Source organism: Hemiscyllium ocellatum, chromosome 2 (genome assembly GCF_020745735.1).
Source record: "Hemiscyllium ocellatum isolate sHemOce1 chromosome 2, sHemOce1.pat.X.cur, whole genome shotgun sequence".
In the NCBI taxonomy this organism is placed as follows: Eukaryota; Metazoa; Chordata; class Chondrichthyes; order Orectolobiformes; family Hemiscylliidae; genus Hemiscyllium; species Hemiscyllium ocellatum.
In genome coordinates, this window is record NC_083402.1 from 129,923,082 (window position 1) to 129,948,518 (window position 25,437).

A 25,437-nucleotide genomic window follows, 5' to 3' on the forward strand; every position below is an offset into this window, starting at 1 on the left:
ATATCAGAGACACCAAAATGGAATCTGTAATGTTTGGGTATCAGGGTGGGACATTTTGAAAGATTTTAAATTTACAATGAAATTAACCATTTACCCCAATACATTAAGAAAGTCATTTTATATGATTTTCAAATTGTCAGTTTCACTCACAAAATAAGGCTATTCTCAGCTTGATACTGAGTGAAAATGCTTTTGCCGTCATACACTTATTTGCAACTGCAGTAATTAAATTGTAGCATATTATCACACTCAAATATATCAGAAGTTTTACAGGTAAATTTTAATTATGTATTAAAAACAGTGCCTAATTATGGTAGTTAATGGCAATTTTTGTATTCAAAGATATGTAAATCTGTTAAGTGTAAAACAGGAAGTGACATTTGACATTAGGGGACAAATGCCACCATAATTTTTCTGACTCTGAATTACAAATCATCAGAAGTCCATCTACATTTGAGTTCATCAGCTTAGAATATTATTAAAATATTCCACTTAATAACAAGGCATTCAGCTAACACCAATTTAACTCAAGCATATTAATCTCAAACTTATAAAGGTGGTATAAATTCTTGCAGTTAGGTGGATTGCATCTGATGGCAAGACAATAGGCTATGAGGCAAAAGTGAGTGCTGGAGGTTAGAGTCAAGATTAGAATGGTGCTGGAAAAGCACAGCAGGTCAGGCAGCATCCGAGGAGCAGGAAAATTGATATTTTGGGAGATGAATTAAGTTGTCTGTATAGATTAGAGTAGAACTCCAAAATTGCTCAAATAGAAACTTAGAATTGTTATAGCACAGGGCCCACAGTGTCCATACTGACTGTCTCTCAGAGCTTCTCAGCTAGTCCCACTTCCCTTGCTTTGACGGTGTGCCACAGATACTTTTTACCACTTCAAAAGAGAATTATTAAATTTCCCATTGAAATCTATGATTTGCATCTAGCTCAATGCTCTCAGATAAAATGTTCCAGATCCTAATTATGCACTGCATTAAAAAAAAGTATCCTATATCACTGCATTTCTTTTCCTTCATCACATTAATTTTTGATTCCTCTGCCTCAAGAACAGTTTCTCTCTGTCTGGTCCTTTCATAATTTTGAACATCTCTATCAAATCTCTTCTGAATTTTCTCTTCCAAATTTGGAACTGAAGTCCATCATCTTTAGAACCATATTTTGTGAATCTTTTCTACATTCTCCCAAACAAATAAAATACACAAGCAGGCAAACTCTTGTTTTCAAGAAGTTGACACAGATTTAGAAGATGAAACCCAGCAATAAGCAAAACAAGAGATTACCTATAAGTAAAATTTGAGCAAGCTGTTTGCATGTGGTTTTTTTCATTGTCTGTTTCCAATTGCTTTGTTTTGATTGTGTAGTTTTTACTCAGCAACTTGCATTTTCACTTTTGGACAGCTTGAGACATTGACTTCACTCTCCGTGGATAAAGAGGATAAACAAATATTTGCTTAAAAATAGATGCTGCCCTCCCACACCTCCTGAAGTTATGAATCGTTTCCATCTGTTTCATAAACCACCCAGAGTTAATTAACCCATGTCAACACTTCTAAGAGGAGTGAAGCATGCTGGGACTTTTTTCCTGAAGTGAGGAATAGGAGATATGTGACTGGATTTGGTGCATCTAGCACAAACTGAGTTTCCGTAACCTTTGAATTGATATAAATGTCGCTGTGCTAGAAGTTTGTCCTGCCATAGAGGTGGCCATATCCCGCAAATTAAATTAATGACCAGAGCTAGTTTCTACTAATATACCTATTTACAGATCTTTGAAACGGCTCTTAAAATGGAGCAACGAGAACACCATTAGGCAGCTTTTAAATATTGGAAAAATATTTAGTTTGTTAAGAAACTGACAAGTGTGTACCAATGAAACTTGTAAATTGTTCTCAATACTTTCTGAAGTTGACTTTCAGTTGTTAAAATGTTCAGGTGACTCAAGTTGTCAGCTGGATACTGATTGTAATAATTCATCATCATTGGTGGTCCCTCGCAGCTGAGGATGACTCTCTTCGACTCTCAGGGTGAGTCTATAAGTGGCTATACAGACCGGTGTGGCTTCCACAGGCTGTTACACTTGGAGCAGAAGGCGGTCTCAAAAAGGGGTGGGTGGGGCGTTGGTGTGGCAGTGCTGTTTTATTCACTGTTTTTGTCTGACTTGCGCTTTTTACTGACGGCAAGTCTCTAGGTGCTTGACATCTACCCGGATTGTGCTTCTCCACTATGGACGATCTTGGGCCAGTGATTCTCAGGAATTTTGCCCTTCACCAGTAAGGTATTGAGGGTATTACTGAAGTGATTCCTCTGTCCACCTGGGGATGGCCTGTCATTTCAGAGTTTGAAGTAGAGCACCTGCTTGGGGAGTCTCGTGTCGCACATGTGGAAGGCAGTAATAATTAACTTGAGTGATAACCCTACTTTTAGCTGGATCAATAAACCATTTTATAACATCTTAAAGAGTGTCACTTTTTAAAGTAAAAAAATGCTACAAACCAATCCAATTGCACAAGTTAATTATAAAAGAAATACATCTCCTGATATTTTAAGTAACTTTGAGTGAAAACCAGACCAAAATGCTCAATTTGGAAAAAAAAAGCACAGCTTGAATGCAATTTGCACCTAAATTGTTGATCATGCCCAAAGCACTAACTCTACCCGTACAACGGTGGCATAGAGAAATATAACTAATTTTGAATCTGTTAATTGTGTGGGGTGTTAAAGGAGAATGAATATATTACCAAAAGAGAAAATGCTGGAAAATCTCAGCAGGTCTGGCAGCATCTGTAAGGAGAGAAAAGAGCTGACGTTTCGAGTCTAACTGACCCTTTGTCAAAGCTAAATAAACAGGGGAGAAATAGGGAGGTATTTATACTAGGCTGAGAGAAGGTGAGTCATGGCTCCAGAAGCAATAAAGAGGTGATAATGACAGTGCATAGAGAGATTATTAGGGAGGTTAGGAGCTGTGAATGCCAAGCCTGAAGTCAGTGCTATGTGACAAAATGTAGGGGGAATGGGGGGGATGGGTGAAGCAGAGGCAAAATGGAAAACAGGGGAGAAGGGTAGCAAAGGGGGAAGAGGAGAGGAAAAAGGTGATGAGAGAGTGGGGAGCGAGAGAAAGAGAGACAATCAAGAAATAAGAGGTACAGAACAGTGAAAAAAAATTAAAAAAAGATAAATAAAATAAACAAAATAAAATTATCTGAAGTTGTTGAATTCAATGTTGAGACCGTAAGGCTGTAACATGCCAAGTTGGAAGATGAGATGCTATTCCTCCAGTTTGCATTGAGCTTCATTGGAACATTGCAGCAGGCCAAGGGCAGACATGTGAGCATGGGAGCAGGATTGTGTGTTGATGTGGCAAGTCACGGGAAGGTCCGGGACCTGGTTGCGTACAGACCGAAGGCGCTCAGCAAAGCGATCACCCAGTCAGCGTTTTGTCTCTGATATAGAGGAGACCACATTGGGAGCAACAAATGCAATAGACCAAATTGAAAGAGGTGCAAGTGAAATGCTGCTTAATCTGAAATGAGTGTCTGAGGCCTTGGATGTGAGCATGGAAGAGGTGAAGGGGCAAGTGTTGCACCTTCTGCGATTGCATGGGAAGGTGCCGTGTGTGATGGGAGATGTGTTAGGTGTGATGGGAAGGTGTCGTGTGTGATGGGAGAGGTGTTAGGTGTGATGGAGGAGTGGACTAGGTTGTACCGGAGGGAACGATCTCTGCGGAATGCAGACAGGGGGAGGGAAGGGAAGATGTGTTTTGTGGTGGCGTTGTGTTGGAGTTGGCGAAAATGAAGGAGGTTTATTCTTTGCAGGTGAAGTCTGGTGGGGTGAAAGATGAGAACAAGAGGGACCCTATCCTTGTTCTGGGAGGGGGTGAAGTTTGTGGCACAGGAGATGGACCGCACGCTGTTGAGAACCCTGTCAACAACTGTAGGTGAGAAGCCGCGGTTGGAAAAGAAGGAGCACATATTAAGAGCACCACTTTGGAAAGTGGCCTCATCGGAACAATTGCATCAGAGGTGAAGGAGCTGAGAGAAAGGGATTGAGTCCTTACAGGACATAGGGTTAGAAGAGCTGTAGTCCAGATAGCTGTGGGAGTCAGTGGGCTTGTAATGGATATTAGTGGATAGACTATTGCCGGAAACGGAGACAGAAAGCTCAAGGAAAGGAAGGCAAGTGTCGGAGATGGACCAGGTGAAGATGATGGAGGGATGGAAGCTGGAAGCGAAGTTTATGAATTTTTCCAGGTCAAGACGTGAACATGAAGCCGCACCGAAATAGTTATCGATGTACCGATAAAGCAGCTGTGGGAGGGGAACCGGATAGGCCTGGGACAAGAAATGCTCCACATACCCCATGAAAAGGCAGGCATAGTTAGGACCCATGTAGGTACCCATTGCTACACCTTTGATTTGGAGCTAATTGGGATGAGTTGAAGGAGAAGTTGTTTCAGATTCCAGCATCTGCAGTAATTTGCTTTTATCGAATGAATATATTAGTTTAGTAGCTAGTACTAAATCTATTTGGATACAATATATGTTGAAGCAAAACGCAAAATAAAAATATTAATTTTGCAGTCATAGAAATATGTATTTTCTTTGGCATTTACAGCTAATTTCAAATATCGACATGTGAACTGCAAGTAGTTTCCATTTCTGAAGAAAGCAGTTCACTCATACTTAGTAATCAGATTGAAGGACATAATTTTTAAGTTCACAGGAACTCTTGAATCTGTAGTAATCTCTGTTTGTGTGCGTGATAGAGTTGCTGTCCTATGTATACCCAACCCAACGCTCCAAAACATGGCTTTACAGTCAAAAAAGATAAATGATATAGTGTTGATAGTGGAGCAGTGTATCTGGATGTGATTTCTGACAATTTGACATTGCTGAGTTGATCCATTATAAATCGAAAAAAGAAGCAACTTTATTGGATAAACTAACAAAAAAATATGTGAAGTTTAGAATCCCGTATTATAAACATTGTTCTCTTTTTAAGGCCATTAGAGAAAGGTAAAACAACTCAACAATTGGAGTTGCTGTAGTAACTTGATCAGGTATTTAATGAAACATGCATGATATAGCAAGAAGCTGATATTTTCACTTCAAAATATAATGTCAAGTTACATTTTTATTAAATTGCTACTGCTTTCTAGTAAAACCAAATGATGTTTGAACATGGATTGGGATGGGAGGGAGAGTTTTGAAAAAAACCTGTTTTAATTAAGGTCTCAGGGTATGGCTTTCGAAAAGTCATGAATGTCATGAATTTTGTGAATATTAAGCTCTTTGTGTTAGATCTTCACTGAATTTAGTTAGCTGCACATTGTTTTGGGCTAGGGCATAGGGATTTTTGCAGTAGTTGATCCTTGTTTTATTGTAGCTTTTGTCCATTTGAGAACTTCCAAAGATTTAATCATGTCATTTAATTTTAATTTTCAATTAATTAGTTTTCCGATTGCATTTTCTTTTTTCTGCGCCATGCATGAAGCTTTAATACTTAAAGTCTACGGTTTCATTTTGTTTTTCATTGTGCCATCAGTTTCAATAACTTGTCAAAAGGTAAATTACCTCAAAAGACATTTTAGCCATTTGAAACAAACACCAATGTATTTTCAACTTGGGTTGGTCAGTTGTTATAATTAGTTCTATAGCAAATTGATTCAAAGCTATAGCTACTAGAAAAGATTCAAAGTAAGTCAGACTATAGACTTACTCTCTGTCAAAGTAAGACAGATTTTGCAGGCAGTGGCGGAGCTTGCTGCTGACCTTGAAAAAAGCTACCCACAAAACTGTGGTGTAGTTATCCTCTTTCCCAATGACAGATGAAATCTGGCACCAAGTCCAACGAATATGTTGACACGCAGCAGCGATAATGTTACCAATCAGGTAAGGAGCCAATATGAAATATTTACTTGGAATAAACTAGGAAGTTACACATATGTTTTATCTGTCATTGTAATTCACTTAAATAAAATACAACATTGAATTGTGAATGCTGGAGAAATGAAACAAAAACACAAATTACTGGAGGAACTCAGCAGGTCTGACAACAAATATGTAGTGAAAGCAGAGTTAACATTTTGAGTCGAGTGACCCTTTTTCAGAATTTGTAATTAACATTTTGCTTAACAAACTAAATGATTATGATCAATTGAGGTAGAAATTTTTAAAAATTAACAATCTTTTAAAAATATTTATATTTTAAAATAAACATTTTTAAAATTCATTTCAGAGAAGTCTAACACTTCATAAATATGAAATTAGTTATTCAGGGCCACCAGTGTAATTTGATAGTAATTATGAAATTTGTAAAAAAAAATCCCTAATACATTTCATTCAAGATGACTTGTTGAAAAACATATTTTTCAAGAATCCTTGCAGCAAAATAATTGTTGTAGAAATGGAAGTTCTCGTAAATTTGATTAACCTTCATTAAATACATTCTTGAGGGATGATCCTCTGGAGAAATGTAGAACCACTGACAGCATCTTCTGGATGTGCCTCCATTATAATGCATGTGTGTAGATTCCAGAAATTGATCTAAACGGGAAATTCAACAGAGACAGGAAGTCTGAGAAAAAGAACTCCACAGATTCTAGAAATGACCATCAAACCTACAGCATCAATGGAGAAAATAAACAATTAGCATTTCATTCTGATGACCTTTTATCAGAGGAATTTTTTTGCAGAAATTGCTGTCAGTTCATTGGACTAATTACTGCAAACATTACAGTTTCATTGTCATTATCATCATAATGTCCAGCCCATTGTAATTCAGTCAAAAAACTTAGAAATAAAAGTATAAATCTTAAATTATTTTTCAAGGCATCTTTGTATTTGAATAGAAAATTCTTGGTCCATGCTAGGTTAACAATGTATTAAAACTAGCCAATTATCCAGGCCCTCCAACAAAAGGTACCACAGTGTAGGACAGTTTCTGCTCCCTACTTTTCTGCTATTCACTTAGGATCAGAAAACCATGAATGGTACTGACAACTTTCAATTTTCTTAAAAAACTAAGTCCAACAGGAAGGCATTGGTCCCAGCAACACTTTACAAAGCTGCTGATGCAAAATACTAATACTTCTGCCTTGTAGTTTCTGACCTTTTCTGGACTCTCTGTTGGTCTTGGTATATTGCCCTCTCATCCTACTTTTCTCCATTATATTGCATTTAATATTTAACATAATCGAACTGATGTGCGTTTTCTTTAGACTGGTCCATAGGTTATTTGTTAGTTGTTCTAGAAATTCTGCAATCTTCTCTTGTGCTTTTCCTAGAATGTATGAAGTCCAGTTACGATGGATTTGTATCTGAACACTGTCAGAAACTTGGATTTATCACTACCATTGTGATAGGACCCAACAGTTTATGATAGCAAGTTGAATGCATAAAATTCCAATAAGCATTGCTTGGCCAGCATGTATTATTTTGTCAGGCATTTCAGATCTGAACTATAGTCATTCAATTATGTTTTGTGCTCTCTATTATGAACTAAATCAGAACAGTAAGAGCTTTGAATTCAATTTCATTTCTGGTGCCATACAAATCCTCAGCCCTCCTTCCACGTATGCACAAATTCACCACAGCACCATACCAAAAACAAATACACAGTGTTTCCACAAACCAAGCTATAACAGAGATCAAAACCTTAAATTGATGACTTGTTTAGCCTTCAAGCAGTGCAGTAGGAGGGCCAGTGTGCATTGAGAGATTTGACTCTGTAGTTCACTAGACCTACAGGGTTTCGAATTGTGCTCAAAACCAACAAGAATGGCTGATCGGCTTCATGGTCTGAACATTGCTGCTGTTGCCAGTGCTCGGACAGTGCACCTGAGCTTGCATCCTTCCCAGCTCAGTTTTTACTGGGAGCACCGTACAGAATGACTTTGACACCTCCATAACACCATTCTGCAGAGTGCTTCCAGTACAAACTAGTGGGTGCCCTGTTCTGAGAAGGATGCAAGTTCAGTGTGCTGTGCGAACACTGGCAACAGCAACAATGTTTAGGTCATGGCACCAATGGCGCTATAGAGCTCAACGTGACAGCCATGAGAGTAAAAAATGAGGTCTGCAGATGCTGGAGATCACAGCTGCAAATGTGTTGCTGGTCAAAGCACAGCAGGCCAGGCAGCATCTCAGGAATAGAGAATTCGACGTTTCGAGCATAAGCCCTTCATCAGGAAAGGCTTATGCTCGAAACGTCGAATTCTCTATTCCTGAGATGCTGCCTGGCCTGCTGTGCTTTGACCAGCAACACATTTGCAGCTGTGACAGCCATGAGACTCCATTTGTTAAATCCCATTAGTTTACCCATAGCTGGAACTGTCGGCAGTAAGAAAACTTGGTGTTTTTATTCAAGATTAGAAGTCAGTAATGTGACAGGACTGTGCTCAGGTTTATCATTATTCATTCTTGGAATTTGAGTGTCACTGTCAAGGTGAGCTGCCGCCTTGGATTCTAAATCCATGAGATTAAGGTACACTTTCGGTGCTTGATGTTTCTATAGCAGTTCTATAGCAAAAGGTGCTTGACTCTCAATTTCAGAGGATAGTGAAAAGTCAACCACATTGCTATAGATTTGAAGTCATGTATACGTCAGATCAGATTAGGATGGTAGATTTCCTCCCCTGAAGGACATTAATGAATCAAGCAGTATTTATGATAATCATTAGTTTCCCAATCATGATCAATGACGAGCATGTTATACCAGTATTTAATTAATTGAATTCAATTCTCCCAGCTGCCGAGTTAGATTTTGATGTCTTTGGATCGTTAGTCCAGTAAAATTACCTATATGTCAGATCTGGCTGTGTAGTTCAGACAACACAAACCAGCAAGTAATAAATATCGAACATATGTTAAGAGTTGCTGCAGAGGCAACAGGTAGTGATGAGGACGGAGGATTTAACTCAATGAAATAAAAACTGAAAATTCTGGAAATCCTCAGCAAATGAGGCAGTAATTAGAGCCATGGCCAGGTGGATCTCATTGACTATGAGATTCTTGAATGAGTTTGTTAATCTGGGCCAATCAGGGAGCCCTGGCTGACAGATATAAACAGGAGATTTTTTTTTATGCGCTAGTTTTTTTGTGTATAATTGGACTGTCTTATATGTACTTGTCATTGTTACTGTTTTGTGATGACTGAAACTGGGATTTGAGGTTTGTCCTCATTTCCCTGAAAACTGGTTGAACGGTAGTGTGTGGGGCCTGGCTTTGCTGCTCCTCTCCCTTGTAAAATTGCTGTTTCTTTGCATACAGCTGTTAATGCTAACTATTTTGTAAACTGTATTGTTTAATAAAATAAAGAAAAAGGAGATTTAGAAAGTCTCCTCAATCTAGACACTGTCTTTGAACTGGCTGGTCACAGCCTCATGTACAGTGCGCATTTAAATAAAGGGTGACTTGGTGACGGGATAGCGACCTCTGTGCAGTTATTTCGTTTGGTAAAGAGAGAAGACATTCATGGCCTGGATTTCCACTCATGAATCAGGAAAACTGCAGCCTCATCCTGTGCATCTTGTAAGAAGCTGACAGAATAGCCCAGCTCCATTGTATTTCTTGGCTGACAAGTCAGGTTATATTGAAATCCCTGAGCCCCAAGGAAGATATTGCTTGATGAGCAATTCTGGTCCTCAGACCTATGCTATCAACTTCAAAATGTTTATTTTACACTGGTTTAAAGTACATTTTTTTTAAATTTTGCAATGTCTGCTACTGTTATCTCAGAATAGTTGATAGACACTTTTACTAGCTATTGGTAAAATGATATTTTTTTTGAGGAAACTCTGTTTTCTTTTCTTTCCTGGAAGGTGAATGACATTGCATGGGCCAGTACTTATTGACCATTGCTTTCTGTCAATGACAAGCTGCCTGCTTTCTTGAACTGCTTGAGTCCATATTGCATAGTACACGCACAGTGCTACACTCTTGGGAAAGAGTGTAATGGATCACTGCTGTATACTTTTTTTATACGTTCCATTGTCACTGTAGGATTCATTATTTCAAAATAATGGGCAAATAGACATAAGAGTACAATAACTAATATGGGTATATATTTTATCTAATTTATGACACCTGTCAGGGGACTTGAAGCATAGTTTCTTTAAAAGCTGGCCCCAATTCCCAAAAATTGCAGAGAATGGCATGACATTTAGGGTGGAACAATGGTTAGCGCTGCTGCCTCACAGCATCAGTGACCTCTGTTCAATCCCAGCCTTGGGTGACGACATGGAGTTTGCACATTCCTCCTGTATATGCATGAGTTTCCTTTGGGTGCTCCAGTTTCCTCCCACAGTTCAAAGATGTGCAAATTAGGTAGATTGTCCATACTAAATTGCCCATTGTGTGCAGGGAAGTGTAGTCTAGGTGGATTAGCCATGAGAAATGTGGGATTACATTAATATGTTGGGTGGGGGGGATTGGGTCTTGGTGAAATGTTCTTCAGAGGGACAGTGCAGACTCGATGGGCTACATAACATCTGTCTGTACTGTCAACTTGTATTTCACTAACAAATAGTAATCTCCACAAACACTCTCTTGTTTCTGTGTACATTCATATAAATGTGTATGCACAATGTATTGAAAAGTCCGCACTTCGATGTTTATGAAATCATACTTTTACTGACTCATTAAAATTTCCTGCGTTCACATTTATAAGAGAAGCCACTTGTAAATATTTCATGCTGTAATTAGGCTTCTGCAGGGGTGCAGTAAATCTCTGTAGCCATGCTGTAGGTTGTTCATTAAACCATTGGTAAGTATGTTAAGGAAGATTTTCTAGTATTAATGTTGTTGACTGCGGCAATTCACTTTTAGAAGCTTGGGGGTTTATGAATTTTTGAAGATTGCCAAGCGGTCTGGAATTTCTTTTTTAATCTGCGTTAGGCTACACAGCCTAATAGTTAAAGCTTGGTTCTGAAGAAGGGTCACTGGACCTATATCATTAAGTCCACTTTTTCTCCACAGATGCTGCCAGACTTGCTGAGTCTTTCCAGCAATTTCTATTTTTGTTTCTAATAGTTATCCCTTTGTGTCATATTGACCTTTTTTTTAATTGTGGACTATGGTTTACTTGACAAAAATATTAATAGGACTATAATGTATTGGATATTTTATTGAAAATAAAGGAGGTCCATGAAACTTGACACTTACTGTATGGCATTTTACAATAATTTTAATATAAATGGGCAATTACTGGGTGGTGTTCATTTTTGACCATTTTGAAATCCAATTTATCTAGAGAGTGACTATCTGTTGAAATTTAAAATATACTTTATGGGCAGAATGGGTTTTTAGTTGACAAAAACATAGGATCAGTCAAATAGAATGCAGTCCCTTCAGGAATTGTGGCTTGACCTTTGTGCACAATGCAAAATTCTTCATTCTCTTGGTCTTGTTGCATTTATTTGAGGAAAATACTTTTTAATTTGTATGAGCTCTATTCCCAGGATTAATTTGTGATTACCAGATATTGCTGACATGATAGTCAGCATGAATCATGCATGATACAGATGTAATTTATTCTCGGTAACCAGAGGTTGAATATTAAAGTCAAACAGAACTCAATTTGTATGTACAGGTACCAATTCTCCGAAGTTAAAATTTTAAAAATCATTTATTTTTCACTTCTCTGCACAGTAACATAATTTGTTGCTTTTTAATTTTTAAGTCTCTTGTCAAATACAGGCATAAAACATAAATTAATAAACTATATATTTCACATGACATGTAGTTTGTATTTATATTAAAATGGCTGAGGAAATCTAAATAACTCCACGATAAGTGTTATCGAGCTTTGGATGGAGAATAATCAATGGGTAAGAATGTATTAACTGAATATACAGGCTGAAAATTATTCTGAAAAATTAAGCTTATCTTTTTTTTGCTTGCTGACTTACCATTGCCTTCTTTGTATGTGTGAAGGTTTGTGTTGCATTCTGGAACACTAAGAAGCTGTAATGATAAATATTATGCACAGCTGTCAGTTTTCAGCAAAGTTGCGGTTCCTAACTCCAAACTCTACCAATAAACGTTAAAAATGAAAGTGGACGATTTGTCATTATTTCCAGACTAAAACGTGGTTTGCTGGGATGTGCATCAGAAAGGTCTGTTTTTGGACCGTACACTTTGAAATTTTTATCCATGACCTCGACTCAGTTGTCAGAAACAGCAGATATAGCACCTTGCAAAGTTGTAGATAATGATCAGAAAAGTTGGTAAGCTTCAGAAATGGAGAAGCAGACAGAAGTGTGGCAGTTGAAACTTACTGTGGACAGGTGTGGAGAATGCATTTCAGGTGAACTAAATGGCAAGGCTATATACAATAAATGGCGTGCATTTTTAAAATGGGTAAGAGTCCAGATGCCTTAGTGCGCATACATGTTAGCAGGACAAGTGTTTGTTACAAAAGTATGTGGTTTTCTAGTTTTACACATCAAAGAATAAAATATAAAAGCAATACGTTTATTCTAGAACTTTACAAATCATGGGGTTACATCTCCGGTGAATGGTTGTGGTTCATTTTGACTCCAGACTTTATTAAAAATGTAAAAGGTTACAGGGAAGATTTATCCCAATGTTGCAATGGATGGCAGATTACAGTTATGAGGAGTGTTTGTGCTGATCTCCTTGGAATAGAGAAGTTTAACAGCTGATGTAATTAATAAGATTAAGTTAAAAAAAATGATTTCTTTAGCAGATAGGTCAATATCCAGAGGTGATAGCCTACAAAATGGAAAACCGTGGTGTAAGTAGTGGGAACAGGCATTTTCAGTGGCCACTGACATCTACCCCTTCCAACAAGAAATCCCAGTAGATCAAGGCCCACTTAAATATTGATGGAGAAAATAGGAGTAGGAGTAGGCCATTTGGCCCTTCAAGCCTCCACCATTCAGTATCATCATGGCTGATCACCACCTTGTTCCTGCTTTTTCCCAATACCTTTTGATCCCCTTAGCCTTAGATATAGCTCTTAAGCTATATCTACTCCTTCCTGAAAACATTCAACGTTTTGGCCTGAAAATGCTTTCAGTGGCAGAGAATAATTAGCTTGTCAAGAGCTGACTGGTGAATCTCTTGGCGAATCACAGATCTCGCCCTTGGAGACCCACCTTGTTACATTGGCCAAGAGCTTCCAGATCCCGAAATTACTGCTTGAGGGCTTGGCCAGAAGGGGTTCAACAGCAAAGTAGTTCAGTGTTTTTCTTTCAGGTCTGACAGAGTGGGTGCTGTGGGGAGGTTGGAGGTAAGAGCAGGGGTTAGCTTTCAGTAGCCACACACTTGAAGCCAGATTGCAGGAATTGGAGAGAACTCCTCTTCTCCAGCCCATCTCCCTGCAAAATCAAGGCAACTTGGCTGACCAGTCACTACTTATCATCTACTGGGAAGGCAAGTAATCCAATGGGAGGCTGGTTGAACCCTTAAAGTATCTATTAATTGAACGCTCAAAAGCATTAATTAATCACTCAAAAGCATTAATTGAAAAATCCCCAGTGGGCCTCCTTGTCCTAAATGTTGCAAAGGCAAAATATGAGTTTGTATCGTGCATTGTCTATGAGCATAGTTATTTACCCTTGCCATCTACCTCACCACCTCCAGGAAGGAGAAGATTGCCCCACTGATCTAAAATCATTGACAAAAAAATCTTGAAGGAGGGAAATGAGCAGAAATTATTTCATTCAACATTGTTGGAATCTGGAACACAGCCTGAAAAAGTAGTGGAAGTTGATCCTATAAATACTTCTTCAAAACGAGAGCTTAAAATGTATGAACAAATTAGAGCTGAATTGACCAGAACTGTGTGGAGTAAACGCACTGCTGTTTCAGAGACCCAGCAGAGACAAAATAGGTTTGATAATCTCTAGTATTGCAGGATTGTTTAGACCTCTTAACAACACAAATGAAACACCACCTTTTCTAGTGTTCTACAAATTAAATAGATTTTTCAGAGCCATCCAGGACTTCAATGCATTTGAATACTCTCTTTGAAAGGTATGAAATGCAAGTTTTGTTTCTGACACTTTTTTGGAATGACAGTGTCCTAACCTTTGTTCCAAACTGTTTACTATGATGAGTGATCACACAGAGGACTTTGTGTTGTGATGTGTTGAATGGCTGTTGTGATATTTTCCACTACCTTAATGCATTACTGAGTTACTCCTGATGTACGGCCGCATCCATTAAAACTCGAAAAACGTTCAAATTTTATTAAGTGTGTTTATCTCATATTTGCAGTCTCCATAAAAGAGAATTCAACTCAGTGAAAAGCTGTCAAGAAACTGAAAGTAAATGGACATGTACTTTTCCTGGTTGTGAATTTTCTGTTAAATGTCCAAGTTGGTACAGAATCCATGCTGCAGAGTTAAACCTACAAAACCTGTATTGGAAGTTTCATTTTACAGGCAATTTCTTTTTGTTTGAATAGTGCTTGATAAATGTAAAATGAGGTGCAATCATCCACCCATTTTACTTGTGCAGGAAGCTATGTATAAATTTTTACCTGAGCGTGTTATAAATTTGGGGGAATATTGGATGGAAAAATCGTCAACATTTTGAGCAAAGAAAGATGGATAATAGTCTTAGAAATACCAAGCACTTTAAACTTAATCTAAGTTTAAAAGAGATAAGTCTGTAGATTTGCAGTACCAATTTTTCCAATGAGGAGAGCAGTTTGACAAAAAATCCATACACCAAGGGTAAATAGGCAAAGTCTTTTTTCACTGGGGTCGGGGAGTTCAGAACGAGAGGGCATAGGTTTAGGGTGAGAGGGGAAAAATATAAAAGAGACTTTATCACTTTATCACACAGTGGGTGGTACGAGTATGGAATGAGCTGCCAGATGAAGTGGTGGAGGCTGGTACAATTGCAACATTTAAGAGGCATTTGGATGGGTATATGAATAGGAAGGGTTTGGAAGGATATAGGATGGGTGCTGGCAGGTGGGACTAGATTGGGTTGGGATATCTGGTCGGCATGGACGGGTTGGACCGAAGGGTCTGCTTCCATGCTGTACATCTCTATGACTCTAATAGGAATTCAGCAATTGAGCGGTATCGTGGCTCAGTGGTTAGCACTGCTGCCTCATAGCACCAGGCTACCAGGTTTGATCCCAGCCTTGGGCGACTGTCTGTGTGGAGTTTGCACGTTCTCCCTGTGTCTGCGTGGGTTTCCTCTAGGTGCTCCAGTTTCCTCCCACCCTCCAAAGATGTGCAGGTCAGGTGAATTGGCCATGCTAAATTGCTCGTAGTGCTAGGTACATTGGTCAGAGGGAAATGGGTCTGGTGGGATATTCTTCGGAAAGTTGGTGTGGACTGGTTGGGCCGAAGGGCTTGTTTCCACGCTGTAGGGAATCTAATCTAATCAAATTGGTGATATACAAATAATTTCATTTGTGATTAGAAAAAAGGGCTCTTGATACTCAAGTCAGGTACTTGTGCAAATAACATTTAGTAAATAACAACAAGGGGTATACTCCATGGTGGGGCAATTACCCTTGTTTGGGCTTGCTTCATTGTTTTTTTTTATTGAGTTGAGACAGAACCTATCAATATTTAAATTTATAACCAATACTGTACTACAGAGAACATGGTCAATTTATTAAATTTGAAATGTGCTCAGAATTCAACACCTATAGGATCTCCAGAATGCATCCAAATTAACAGTATTCACGGAAATTGATTTTCAGCGACAGTTCTCTGAGAGTATTCAATATTAGCAAAGCATCCTTGCAGAAAAGCACAAATCCCATTCTATGAAACACTGTCTAATACTAATACAAGCATCTTTAATCTGAACATGACTAACGCAGAGTGTTATCTTCAAAAGTGCATTTTTAGACCCCGATGCTTGCATATGGATGAGGTTGATTCATGTTTTGAAATTTTGTGGAGTCCATATCCAGTATCGCATTCCGTGTCTTCTGTTTCATTATCTGTAAATCCATATTTCTTCCATAATGTCACCGCTCTATTTCTCAGCTGTGCTTTGGTCTTAGGAAAATTGAAGTAATAAACAATGGAACCCTTAAGCTGTTGTTACAAATTGGAACGGAAATGATTAAAGTTTGCAGAAAAAAAATCAATTGGATTGCAAGTCTTTTTTTATATAAGGGGCTTGGTATTACAATTTACCTGTGGGTAATTCTAAGAAATCAAGTAATAATTCTGACTGAATCTGTTTGTTTTATAGAGTAGGTTATAAGGAAAACCAGCATTGATTGTGTTAGCCCATTTGCAAATGCATTTACATTGTCAAAGGCATTTATTAATTTTCTTTGTAAATTTCAACATTCCAGGTCTGACTCTATTCAGCTTGTTTAATAATGTGACTTCAAATTTTACCATTAAGAATATTTTATTTTCCTACATTTGCCTGATTGATCTTTTTTCTTTGTTTGTCTTTCTCCGTCTGGCTGCTCCAGGGGCTATGGCTAACCATCTAATAACCAATGCTCTTCTTCGTCCTCATGGCACTAACAATCCCTATAACACATTGCTTGCGGAATCAGCAGTCTATAACAACCCCTCAGTCAGCATGTACAACACACAAGGTGTGCTACTCCAAATGTTTCACTATAGTGGCAATACCCCATCTATGGTCTGTGGAGGCTGTATTCCAAAAAGAAATTAGATTGCAGAAGAATAATTCACAGCAGAATATTTGATCATTTCAATTTAATCTTTCTGTTTCACAGTGGACAATGGTCATCAGTTGTTGGGAATGTTAATTTCTCACCGACTTTCAATTCATCTGTTTTGAGTGTAACTTGCTTCTTGCTTTGAAGCTAGAATGCTGTCTCTCACCAGTTTACCATCAGTCAAACCTCATCTTAGAATACAAATGTCTTAAATTTATCGTTTTCCACCACATTTTTCCAGCTCTTGATTGAGGCTGGGTCAAGCACTTATTATTTAGAATTTTTAGAATGTTCCACTTGTTGTGGTAAGGAGGCTTGACTGCATATATTGTTACGCATTTAACATTGTTTTACATTTGTTTTGAACATTTAGCCAAATTTGTTTTGGATGTAAACTGAGGAAGCCAGTGGAAAATATACCCTTTTGTAAAGTAGCAGTCACGCTGATCATCTGGCTAGAATCTGTGGGGAGGAGAGGTCATGAAAACTACTAACAAAATGTTCAACAATATGTATGGTAACATTGGTGTGATGGGACTGAAATATTAGTCTTTAGATAGCTACAAATTTAGATAGTTATTCGCTACAGCCTCTATAGGCCAACCAAAGGGGTCTTATATTTTCCAACCCTTTCACCGGCGCAGGTATCAATTTAAGCATCTATCTTGTCCTACCTTTCCAGCATGGATGTTTCATATAAATATTAATAAAACCAGATTCAAACAGAACTTTGTCATTTGATCATTGACTTGATAACAATAAGCCGGTGAAGGGGTTGCAGTCTTTATAAAACAGTTACATGTGGTGATTCTGATATGAGTAGTACAAGCACATTTGTTATCATTTAAATTGTGCGATTGTTTGTTTTCAGCTTAAAAACATTTAAATTAGCCATTGATTATGTGTAGTGAAGATGGGATTTGTTAGATATTTTCTGCATACCATCAATCTATTTGCTTTTATTCATGTTTCTTCTACTGTCGCTGTATGCTTACTTGTGTTTTTTCTTTCCTTTTCTTCATGCTGTCCTTTAGAGCCCTACAGAGAGACAAGTATGGGAGTAAAACTAAACATTGCATATCAAATGTAATTCTTTTAGTTACCATTCTCTTCCCGCCAAATCTAGGCGATAACTGTGGTATAACAAGAGTTGAACAAGGAGATTTGTTTTTGAAAAGTGAATAAATGTTTATAGATACAGTTTTTTGTTAGTGTTCCCTTTAGCTCTGTATCCAAATCTATCCAGTTGAATGCTGCTGAATCTGGTTAAGTCTAATCAGGAAGTTTTGGGAGGACAATATTCTACTCTGCAGTGTTGCTCATCACCCATTATCCGTAAACATCTGTCATTATTGACTGGTTATAATTTGGCTTCTAGTGTCACTGAATGATTTAATGACCTGAAGAAAAAGCATTCTGTAAAGGGAATATACAGTATGATTGAGATGCTTGAACTTGCATTCATTCAGTGAATGAAAAACGTTTTGAATTAGTTTGCCCCTCAAGTTTTCTTCTCTTAACCTTGAGTGAAATATCCAGTTTGTCCAGGCACATTAATAAATAAATTTGAGATTTGCCACACAGCTGGTAGTTACGCTATTGTTCAGGACTACATTGCATTTACATATATTTAAAGATCTCCCATATCATTAGTTTTTCCTGAGAGAGTTGTCACTATATCCACATGCGTTAGACTTAGGTGGACCTAAATTGAAATTGAGCATCACGTTATTGAAGTAAACAATTGCACAATATATTCCATCTATCCATGATGTGAGTACAAGCTGGAGTTAACTCATTCATATGCTAATTAGTTAATTTTAATTAATTACACTGAGTTCTGTGTTCAGTGCACATAGTCCAGGTGGTCCATCAAGTTGTTTGCCTCAGACTTCAGGAAAACATCTATGACGAAGGAGAGAGGGGAAAATTTGGCCTTTCAAATTGAGTAAAAGTACCTGTATTCTGGACAGATTACTGCTTTAATCAGGGAAAATAGCCCAGTTTATCTATCTAGATAGGTTAACTTCTTATTGCATTAATTAAGGATGTGAATACATTTTGAAGAAGTCCCACAGCAGCCCTTTACTACCGAAGGGTAGCAGCGCCTTGAGCAGAAACTGCTTTATTTAGTAAATGATTTTGTTTCTCTTCATTTAAATTTTAAAATGTTTTCTTCTTCAATTGTACCAACTGGAGCCATTTTGTGTACATTAATTCTTCCAAATGGGTGGTCTTGCTGTTAGTTGAGGATTTCATCTTTGTCAGTCAGCTCTGTTTGTAATTTGTTTTATATGTATATATGCACCATTGTGCTTTTTTTAAATTGTCTGTGGTGTGTGTCCAGTTAGATGTGCAACAACTCTTTGAAATCTAAGTAATCAATATAACCATTAAAAATGAAAATATTTACTAATGTCCAGGTTTTGCCATTCAAAAGGAAACGAGAAATCTTTCAAAAATTATGCAGTATGTATCCTTTGCTGGTATCATATCTAATTGTTAAGTTTTTTTTAATTAAAGTACATAACAAACATGGATTTGAGTTAATTAAGGCGTTATTCCATAGAATAACAATGATAATCATGCAACTTTTGCTCTGCATTAATCTAACTATACTTGATACTGTGTTGAGGAAGGCTTTCATCTGATCTTTTGTTTTCATTAACTTAACCTTTTCATAGTGTTTTGAGAAAGTTATGACAACCCAAAATGTCCTATTTACTTAAAAGCCACATCCATAATACCTTACGTTTGGATCCTTTTTGGTTATCCACCGCTTATTTGTGTTGCCCCATAATTTCAGTGATGAATACTGCAGTAAGGTTTTTCTAAATTCTTTTGCAGTATTTGCACATCATTGGGCTACCTCAGAAAGTTTTACCCATCTCTAATTGTCTGAAGAAGATGGTGGTCATAGAGTCATGTAGCACAGAAGAGGCTCTTTGGTGCATTGAATCTGTGCTGACCCATCTACACTGATCCTGTTTTCAAACTTGGCCCACAACCTCGAATCTGATGCCATTTCAAGTGTTCATCCATTGTATTTTTTTTAAATTTGAGGATTCCTGCCTCTGCTACCTTCCCAGGCAGTAGATTAGATTAGACTTACAGTGTGGAAACAGGCCCTTCAGCCCAACAAGTCCACACCGACCCGCCGAAGCGAAACCCACCCATATCCCTACATTTACCCCTTACCTAACACTACGGGCAATTTAGCTTGGCCAATTCACCTGACCCGCACATCTTTGGACTGTGGGAGGAAACCGGAGCACCCGGAGGAAACCCACGCAGACACGGGGAGAACGTGCAAACTCCACACAGTCAGTCGCCTGAGTCGGGAATTGAACCCGGGTCTACAGGCGCTGTGAGGCAGCAGTGCTAACCACTGTGCCACCGTGCCGCCCCTGATTCTTTCCAGATTCTAGATTCTCACCCTCTGGCTGAAAAGAATTTCCTCAGATCCTCTCTCAAAGCCTCCTACTGACCCTGACAATGCTTGTGATGATCTTTATACACCTCATTCAGGTTCCCCCCTCAGCCTTCTCTGCTCTTAAAATAAAACAACACATGCTTTTCCACTCTCTCTGTATCGCTTCGATGCTAGGCAACATCCTGGTGAGTCTTCTCTGCATGCTCACAGGGGTAATCATATATTTCTTGCAGTGTGATGTTTAAAGCCACATATAGTACTTTAGCTGTGGCCTAACCAATATATTGTGCAGCTTCAACATAGCCTCCCTACTCATAACTTTCAGCAGAATTGAGTAAGACAGTGTCTCATGTGCTACCTTATCCACCCTGTTAAACTCTCCTGCCACCATTAACAGTCTGTAGACAAACACCCCAAAATTCTTCCATTCCTCTGAGCTTCCTAGTGTTTTGCCATTCATTGAGTACTCCCTTAACTTGTTAGCTCTTCCGAAATGCATACCTCATATTTATCAGGATTAGATTCCATCTACCACTGATCTGCTCATCTGATTAGACAATCTGTATCATCTTGTCACTTAAGTCCTTTTTTCTCACTATTAACCAGATTTATTTATCATTCCCCCCCCCACCACCGACATTCTCATCTATATTGTTTACGTATGTATCTCACAAAATAAGGGACCCAGAACTGATCCCTGTAACACCCAACAGGACAGTGGCTTCCACAAACAGCCTCTATCACTACCCTGTTTCCTACCACAAAGCCAATTTTGGATCCATCTTACCAAGTTACCCTGGATTCCATATGCTTTTACCTTTATCAGTCTCCCATGTGGGACCTTATCAAAGGCTTTGCTAAAATTCACGCAAACAATATCAACTGAACTACCCTCATTGACACATCTGATGACCTTGAAAGATTCAATGAAATAAGCTGACCTTCCTCTGGCGAAGCCATTGTGTCTATCACTGATTAAACCTTGCCTCTCCAAGTAGAGGTCAATTCTATCCTTCAGAGTTTTCTCCAGTAGCTTACCTAGCAATGATGTGAGACTCAGTGGTCTGTAATCCCCTAGTTTATCCCTGCCTCTCTTTCTGAAAATTGTAACTCTATTAGTTGTCCACCTTGAGCCACCACCTTTGAACCACTGAAGTCCATATAGCATAGGTTACCCACAGTGCAGATAGAAAGGGAGTTCCAGGATTTTGGTCAAGCAAGAAGTGAAGGAGTGACAATAAAGATGCAAATCAAGATGGTGTGCAGCTTGGAGGGTAGCTTTCCCACACATCTGCTCCCTTTGTCCCTTTGGATGTTAGAGGTCACTGGTTTAGAAGGTGCTGTCTCAGTATGAAGAGTTGGTATATACTCTGCTAAATAGTGAGGTTTTCTTTGAAAGCTAAAGTTACTCATGTGAGATTGATGCCTCAGTACCTCAGGTAACAATACAAAGATGTAATCTTGATCTACTTCATAACACTAAATTTGCTTCTCAGATTTAATAAAAGGGATTGTCTCCATTTGTTATCAACAGATTTCTTTAAGAGTAGGTCTTCAAATTTCTTTAGCCTGTTCTGCCAAATAGATTATGACTTGTGTTTGCCACAACTTTATTTTACCCCATTAGCTCCATGTATCCTTTTCACCTCAACACAAGCTCCATGAATTTCATTTTTGAACAACAACCCAAAGCTATTCATATTGGTTTTTATAATGTGATATTTGACAATCATGTAAGGAAACAGTAGGACAGGTAACCAAAAGTAGGGTCAAGGAAGTAGCTCAAAAGTAGTGCCGTAAGGAAGGAAAGTGAGATAGAGGGGTTTAGGGAGGAAAATCCAGAGGTTAGCACCACGTTTAATGATTCATTAAATAAAATATGGGGCAGTGGAAAAGCCAGAATTAGAGACGCATATATATCTGGCGGAGGGGGTTAAGGGGAAGGGGTTGTGAAGGACTGAAAGAAATTCTAGAGAGAGAGAAAGATTAGGCTAGAGTGGAATTTGAAAACAAAGATTTTAAAATGGAGATGTTGCTTAACCGGTGTAGGTCAGCAGGCGCAACAGTGAATGGGACTTGGTTCGAGTTAGGACACAGACAGCACACTTTGAACAAGCTTATGTTTACAAAGTAGGGAATCTCCAATTAACTCGGCATCCAAAACCTTTTAGGGAAGGGACTCAAACTTGTTTTGCAGGAATAAGTGCTTATTTATTTACCCAAAATTTATGATAATAACCCCCCCCCCCATCCCACTTTTCTTGATTCTCCCACAAAGAAGTATGTTTTCTGTAGCTATTCTGTGTTTCCAAAACATTCTCAAGCTCCCCACATGTGTTTCTCTCTCCTGAACACCATGAGCAATGCTGTGAAGAAGGTAGATTGTGATGAGAGTGCACTTTGTGTGCAATCCTTGTAACATGCTAATGAATTCATAAGAGCTTATATTGATTCCTGAAGCTTTGAAATGATTGTTGCACAGTTATTATTTGAGATTTAGCATATCTAGCCTGTTACCCAAGATGCTGTGATCTCCCTTTAATTCCCAGAAGAGGCCAGAAGCTGTAGTCATGATTAATGTGATTCCTGTCTTATCTTTCAGAGGTGTTGCTGAACAATGCGAGGGATACAAGTGTCATGGATACTCTACCACTGAATGGTAACCATGGCAACAGCTACAGTATTGCCAGTGGAGAATACCTGAGTGATTGTGTGCAAATTATTGACCGTGGGTACAACCACAATGAAACGGCCTTAGAGAAAAAGATCCTGAAAGAACTCACGTCCAACTACATCCCTTCCTATCTGAACAACCACGAGCGCTCCAACGAACAGAACAGGAACCTCATGAACAAATTAGTGAACAACATCGGAAACAGCAGTGAAGACGATGCAGTCGTTCTCGATGATGCTACTTCATTTAACCACGAAGAAAGCCTAGGACTGGAACTCATTAGAGAGGAGTCAGATGCCCCCTTGTTGCCACAAAGGGCGCATTCAGTAGAGAACCATCAGGCCCATCAGTATCCCAACCGAAGACGGATCCCTCAAGATCACAGTGAGAGCTTTTTTCCTTTGCTAACCAATGAGCACACAGAAGAACTGCAGTCACCCAACAGGGATTCTCTGTATACCAGCATGCCTGCTTTGGCAGGTGTGCCCTTGGCAGATGGTAGTGCTGCTCAGACCCAAAGCGCTCCTCCAGCAACTAAAAGTAGTGACGGTGATGATGTGTATTATAAAAGTATGCCGAATCTGGGCTCCAGGAACCATGAACAGCAACTTCATACTTACTACCAGCTAGGACGTGGAAGCAGTGATGGATTTATTGTTCCTCCCAATAAAGAAGGTTCCTCACCTGAAGGGAATTCAAAAGGACCATCACACTTGGTCACTAGTCTATAGGGGCAAAGACTAACCTGGATAACTGGTTCTGGTTGCCTGGAACCAAGTGAAACAATGTGTGTCTGCTTGAATCTAAATGCTGTTGATAAACTGCTGAACTACTTTGAAAAGTTTTTTATTGAGACCCAACCTAGCAAGGCACTGCGTGGGAAGCAACTGATAAGGAAATAGTCTGTTTTAAGGCAAAAAAAATAAAAATATTACTGAACTGATTGAGAGGGTTGGACACGTATGTTGAAACGACATTCAGTTTTGCTTCCTTCAATAATGCTATGTTTTTAGCCTTTTTTCTCTAGTGTCTATTTTCTTGAGGACTTCTAACTGAGGCTTGGTGTAAGTCAGTGCCAGCTATACTGGTGCAAGGGTATGGATTGCTTTCTTTTTTTCTTGTTTTTATTACCACTGTATATCAGTCGTGGCTCTCTCTCACAACTTAGATGCTGCAGTTTATCAAGCTGCAGAATTCCTACAATCATAAAGGAAACCTCTCCAATCTCCAAGAAAGGGAATTATTCAAATTATATGCTAGATACATACTTTATGTTTCGCTGTAATGATTCTGGTTATAAAACTAATGACAAGAGAATTTTGAACTATTTCTATGTACAGACACTCAACATTGCACATATATTGTAGTATGCTTTTTTCCTCCAAACTTATGTCCCTGTTGATGTAGTGAACAAGACAGTTTTTGTTGTGCTGGTCTTGCAAGTTTTGTCTTGCTAGTAGGAGCAGTGTTTTTTTCCATAAGTCTTTACGTTGGGCTTCTTCCCCCAGACAGTTCCTCTGAAGATCACAGTTTATAAAGCTCATTTTATAGTGAGGTGATCACAAATACTAAGAAAAAATGTTTTTTAAAAAACTGTTTTAGGTTTTTCTCACTGTGTACTTTGAAGTGAAGTCATGTTTTTTGCCAGCAAGAAGAAAGAATTAAGGATTAGGATTTACAGCAAGTACTTTTTGTTTACAATGCACTATGTTATTCATAAATGTGATCAGCAATGAAAGTCCACAAAGGGAGCTAGGCACTCTTCTAGACACCAAGGAGTCTTGGTAGAAAATAGTGGAACTCATGCATGTGGAAAAATAAAAAGTAGAAGCATTTTTGTGTTAAATCTAGTCAAAGCACTAGGCACTTGTACCGTGGTGGTAAAAAATATTGACTTATTAAAATGAAAGTTATTTTGAAGTGAAAAAAGATGAACTCGATCTTTTTTTCTTTCCTTCCCTCACAGGAAATTTATTTATTTGACAATTAGTTGATGTAGGCATCCCTTTAGTAATGATCTTAGCAGCACAATTTGTCATTCCTTTTTTTTTAATTTATGATCCATTTTGTATGGTTTCCAAGTTGAATGACCTCATTACTAATATTTGTTGTAAAAGTGAATCTTGTTTGCCAACAAATAAATGACTGATTACAGATTTACAAAATCTGAGTTGACTTAAATGATTTTTGTTTCTTAATGGTCATCAGATTGAGCTCTTGTTTTATGTCACCCAACTAGCTGGTTGTCACCTGAAACATTGTCAGCAGTTGAAAAGAAGATATAATGAAATGATTGGTCTCAATGAATTACCATTTCTCAAGGAAAAAAGACAAATTTACAGAGTTATCCTGCTCCTCTGATGCTGCCTGACCTGCTGTGCTCTTCCAGCACCACACTAATCTAGACTCTGGTTTCCAACATCTGCAGTCCTCACTTTTGCCTAAATTTACAGAGGTATCCTTACCATCTTTGATTAGATTAGATTACTTACAGTATGGAAACAGGCCCTTCGGCCCAACAAGTCCACACCGACCCGCCGAAGCGCAACCCACCCATACCCCTACATTTACCCCTTACCTAACACTACGGGCAATTTAGCATGGCCAATTCACCTGACCCGCACATCTTTGTGACTGTGGGAGGAAACCGGAGCACCCGGAGGAAACCCACGCA

General features: G+C 38.5%; 1 protein-coding gene across 3 annotated transcripts in view; it reads left to right on the plus strand.

Annotated features, from left to right (window-relative positions):
* Window positions 1-24,830, plus strand: part of adgrl3.1 (adhesion G protein-coupled receptor L3.1) — a 653,616-nt gene extending 628,786 nt beyond the window's left edge. For all 3 annotated transcript variants that reach the window (XM_060840056.1, XM_060840071.1, XM_060840064.1), the window contains one exon: window positions 22,692-24,830. In XM_060840056.1, the coding sequence (XP_060696039.1) occupies window positions 22,692-23,494 (803 nt within the window). In that variant the 3' untranslated portion in view covers window positions 23,495-24,830. The remainder of the gene's footprint in view (window positions 1-22,691) is intronic.
* The last annotated feature ends 607 nt before the right edge of the window (window positions 24,831-25,437 follow it).